Source organism: Cryptomeria japonica, chromosome 6 (genome assembly GCF_030272615.1).
Source record: "Cryptomeria japonica chromosome 6, Sugi_1.0, whole genome shotgun sequence".
Lineage (NCBI taxonomy): Eukaryota > Viridiplantae > Streptophyta > Pinopsida > Cupressales > Cupressaceae > Cryptomeria > Cryptomeria japonica.
In genome coordinates this window covers 675,344,207-675,349,131 of record NC_081410.1, presented here as the reverse complement: position 1 = coordinate 675,349,131, position 4,925 = coordinate 675,344,207, and the positions used below count along the sequence as shown (strand labels likewise).

Below are 4,925 nucleotides of genomic sequence, written 5' to 3'. Positions count from 1 at the left end.
ACTTTTTTTAATGTTTCAACAGAAGTTCATGATATGCCCATTTTCACCATCATTTTGGTGATGCATACAATGACGTGAAGAAGCGGAAATCACACATATGGGTTGGTGAAGACAATCAGCGATTTATCCGTGTGTATGTGACAAGTGGAGTCTTTATTGAAAGAGTGTGTGGAGATATATCCCAAGATTGTTTTAGGCAGTTAAACATTTGGAAACATCTATTCAATGCAGGTATATTAAAATGGACAACTGATAACAAAATGTTGGGAATGTGAAGTCCAATGGTCACATGACCCTTCTCGTTCTCCCAACTGTTCATTTCATATCTGAATATGATTATATAATGGTTGTGTGCAGCCCATGTATTTGAGTTGATTAATAGAAGTTATTCCCTGCTTTGGGTGTGGATGTAGGCATATTTGTCGAACCACGATAAATCGTGTGTTGTCTCTTCTTATTGTTTTTTTGTTTCTGTTATTGTTTTCTCTGCTCTTTCTAATCTTTACAATTGGTATCAGAGCCATGCTGGCTTGAGCAGAGATGGAGGAAGGAGTAGGTAAAATTTATAACTTCTATGGCAGTTTTACGTTCCATGTAAAACTATGTTTCAAGCGCCGCGTACATTAGTGGGATGGCTAGAAGAAAGAGGGGAACTCAGTTGAAGAGGATAATCCAGCGAAAGAAAAGGATGTTGGGATTCTTATCTGCTCTCCCCTTGAGCCAGCCTTGGCACTTATTGGCCAAACTGTTAATGGCCGAGAAGTTGTTGGCATTCATGTGGTGAAGGTTGAACGCCATGATAGTCTCTGTATAGACGCTGAAATTTCTAAGCTGAAAGATGTTGAAAAAGTGGTTGTTGTTGAAGAGGATGAACTCAAGAGATTGTGGGAGGAAGAGTGTATGCCATTGGAAACCCAAGCTGAATCTGTTGTTGACTCCCAGGATGAGGAGGGTGCAGATTGGAGTGAGGTAGCAGGGCAAGGAGGCCTCGGAAAAATTTTGGCTTCGGAGAGCTCTGCGGATGGCATGGCCTTGGCGAAAATAAAGAGGCACTCCCATAATGATGACAACCTTTGTGCAAATAATTTCATAGAAGCCTATGAGCCTATGGATTTAGATGACATAGTAAATGATAAAAGTCAGTTTTCTGGTTTGAAGCGAAAGCGACCATTGATAGGAGTAGAGGACAATGGGCATCGCTCCAAGCGGTTTCAAGCATCACATGGAGTGAATGAAAATGTTATTGAATCTGTTAATGCTTATTCTAATGGAGGAGGAGATGTTTTATCTCGACCAGAATGCATTGACATTCATCAACCTAATTGTATGGATGTGGATGATAGTGCCAACGTCGATAATAAACAGCCTGAGGGTGAGAGAACTCGAACTCGTGATAACAATCTGATGGAGTTGTTTGATGATGAAAATAATGCCACTGTTTTGTTCCTTGTAAGGTCTGAGGTTTATGGTTGGATATTAGAATCCAGTAATTGTGAATCGGTAGATATTCTGTTACGGGGGAGTTTAGGTGATGGTGATGAAGAAATGTATTTTAAACTGGGACAAAGTGGTGTTTCAGTTTTTGGCATAATGGGTGAGTTTGTGCCTGATAGAGTTTTTAACTCTGCTTTGATTTGGAAAAGGCTGATTTGAAGCATATGTGAACAAGAGTTCGCGAAGCTAAAATCTAGCAGGCTGGTTTTAATGTGAATTTTGAAAATGGAAGCAGGGATGCCAGTGCATGGTTGTGCCAGTTGGCTTTCACGGGGGAGATTGTTGGGAATGTGAAGTCCAACGGTCACATGACCCTTCACGTTCTCCCAACTGTTCATTTCATATCTGAATATGATTATATAATGACTGTGTGCAGCCCATGTATTTGAGTTGATTACTAGAAGTTATTCCCTGCTTTGAGTGTGGATGTAGACATATTTGCCGAACCACGATAAATCGTATGTTGTCTCTTCTTATTGCTTTTCTGTTTCTGTTATTGTTTTCTCTGCTCTTTCTAATCTTTACAGAAAAACCAGCCTAATTTTTAGACGAGAGACTTCCCTGTTCAAACCTCGTACTATATATCCTGTCAGCTAAAAATGGGTAAAAATTCTTCAAGTCAACAAATGTCGTTCACAATTAGATAGTCTATTTAATATCTCAGTAAAAGCTACCTGTTCGCCACAGAGAGACATTTTTTACATTGTTAGGCATCTGTAATTAAGAGAAAGAAATAATAGCCGAAAGAAAATGGATCGTTCAGCATTCAACTGGTTGAAACGTTTCATTTTAGCTCTTGCTTTGATTATTCTCCAACGCAGTTGCCATTAATTTGTTGCTGCTGGTGACACCCTTTCTTTGGGGGCTTCTCTGAGGAAAAAGCATACCATCATTTCAAAGAATGGCACTTTTGAATTGGGATTTTTTAATCCAAATGGAACCAACAACTGGTATGTTGGCATCTGGTATGCCCACATCCCTGACAAGACCATCGTTTGGGTGGCTAACAGAGAAACTCCCATCACAAGCATGCCCGGCGTCTTGACGCTCTCTTCAACTGACTATCTCACTCTCTCTGATTTGCAAGGAAAAGACATTTGGTTGAGTAATGACACTGGTAATTTTGTTCGTTTTGGCACCCAGAACACTTCTCAGATTGTCTGGGAGAGGTTTGGAGATCCCGCAGATACATTTTAGTCCGGGAGACTGGACTGGTACTACTTTACCACTTTTCCAGCGGCTCCATCTTATTCCATTTTGAAGGAGGAATTCGTGGTGTTATCTCCCACAAGAATGTACTACACATAAATTAATTATCCTCCTAGAAACTTCTGTCTTCCAGAAAGTTCCTCCACCGACTGACTTCTAAAACCTTCTTTCACCTGCCCACCATTATTGCTGCATGTAACTTTAATCTACAGTTTCCAGAACATTTAATATGTAATGGTCTATAAATTTAATGTATTTTAAACACAATCTAGAGCCCATTTATGGGTTTCTCCTCTGTCTCCTGCGTCTCTTCTCCTCTGTATTTCTGTGTTTGTTTCTCCTCTGTATTTCTGCTGTTTTTTATCACATATAAGCTTGGAGCAAGGCTAGTACGATGATGGTGAGAGAAGTTCTCAACAGAAACGGTGAGATATCAGTCTATTATTGGACTAATGATAATAGCTGGAGCCCGATTTGGTTTCAACCTGAATCTAGCTGTGGCGTCTATGGTGGATGCGGGGCGTACGGAGTATGTTTCACCCGAGAAAACATTCAGTCATGCAGATGTACGGAAGGCTTCCACCCAAGAAACGCTGCTGTCTGGAGTTCTCAGGAATGGTGGTCAAGCGGTTGTGTTCGGCGTACTCCATTAAACTGCGCCGCCATAAATAGAAGTGTTAGTGGCACCACAGATGGTTTCCTCCAAGTGATGGAGCCGACTCGACGAGGATGTAAAATTGCTTGTCTCAACAATTGCTCCTGTGCTTTCACCGATTCAAATTCTGTTGTTTGTAAATTGTGGTTTGGCGATCTTGTAAGCATGCGAGATAAGGCCACTTCTTCTGACGGCCAGCCATTGTTCATTCCATTGGCTGCTTCTGTTGTGTCACATTTGTCAGCCCAAGCAGGAAGAAGCAGAAGCAGATTAGTTGCACTCTACATTTCAATTCCTTTGGGCGTTGCCATTTTGAGTAGTCTGTTCATTGGTGCATGCTTTATTCAGCGCAGGCATCGAAGACTACTTCAGAAAGTCGAGGAGTACGACGCACCAACATCGCTTAGAACATTCACATACAAAGAGCTCAAAATTGCGACCAACAATTTCTCCCATAAGTTGGGAAAGGAAGCATTTGGCTGTGTCTTTAAAGCAACTCTGCCAGACAACACACTTGTAGCCGTGAAAAGATTAGAGGATTCCGCACAAGCAGAAAAGCAATTCCTTGCGGAAATATGCACAATTGGAAACATACATCATATGAATTTGGTAAGGCTCCGTGGATTCTGCGTGGAGGGCTCTAAAATGATGATTGTTTATGAGTACATGCAAAACGGATCTCTCAACTCTTTCATGTCCTACAAATCCAAAGAAGAAGACAAGGTGCTGGAATGGAATACACGATTTGGAATTGCTTTGGGTACTGCAATGGGGTTACTTTATCTCCACGAAGAATGCAGAGATCGCATCATCCATTCCGATATCAAGCCAGAAAATGTTCTTCTGCATGCGGACTTCTCTGCAAAAGTGGTTCATTTTGGGCTGGCAAAGCTTGTTGTCAGAGAGTTCAGCAGAGTGCTAACGACAACAAGAGGAACGAGAGGATATTTGGCTCCCGAGTGGCTGACCCTGCTCGAAATAATCTCAGGCCGACGAAATAGTGATTTGAGCGTGCAGGATTCTCAGCGCTACTTTCCGACTTGGTCAGCAGTTCAAATTCAGAAGGGAAACACCATCGGCATTGTGGATGAAAGGATTGCATACAAGGCGGATGTTGAAGAGGTGATAAGATCAGTTGTGATAAGCATTCTGTGTATTCCAACTATGGCTCAAGTTGTCCAGATATTGGAAGGCAAATCAGAAGGTAACGTGGAAAAATATAAGAGGTGCTTGCAAGCGCTCATCGATGATCATTGTCTTTACTATAAATTTTAGTAAGTTATCTAATTATTAATGTTTTCAAGGAACTAGCTATTATAAAATCATGCACAATCATTATTTAATTATAACTATTTATTATGTATGATGTTTTATGGAAAATAGACTTGTACTCACTCATTGTTATTGTTTCCACTATAATAAACTGTCATTATAAATATTGTACACCTTAATGTTGAGTTGTTCATAATAAAGTATGATCGTTTTAGGACATAGTATTAATGTTTCTCATCTACCCATATGTTAATCCTATGAGGATCCGATTAATACTAAGAGGGGGGGTGAATCA

General features: G+C 40.7%; 1 protein-coding gene across 1 annotated transcript; it reads left to right on the top strand.

Annotated features, from left to right (window-relative positions):
* The first annotated feature begins 3,100 nt into the window (after window positions 1-3,100).
* On the top strand, window positions 3,101-4,633 carry LOC131876786 (G-type lectin S-receptor-like serine/threonine-protein kinase At2g19130). The gene has a single exon (XM_059222273.1). The coding sequence runs from the start codon at window positions 3,101-3,103 to the stop codon at window positions 4,631-4,633; it is 1,533 nt and encodes a 510-aa protein (XP_059078256.1).
* The last annotated feature ends 292 nt before the right edge of the window (window positions 4,634-4,925 follow it).

What these genes read in the sequence shown, in the direction of transcription:
- LOC131876786 (XM_059222273.1), top strand. Translation starts at nt 3,101, where the DNA reads ATGGTGAGAGAAGTTCTCAACAGAAACGGTGAGATATCAGTCTATTAT.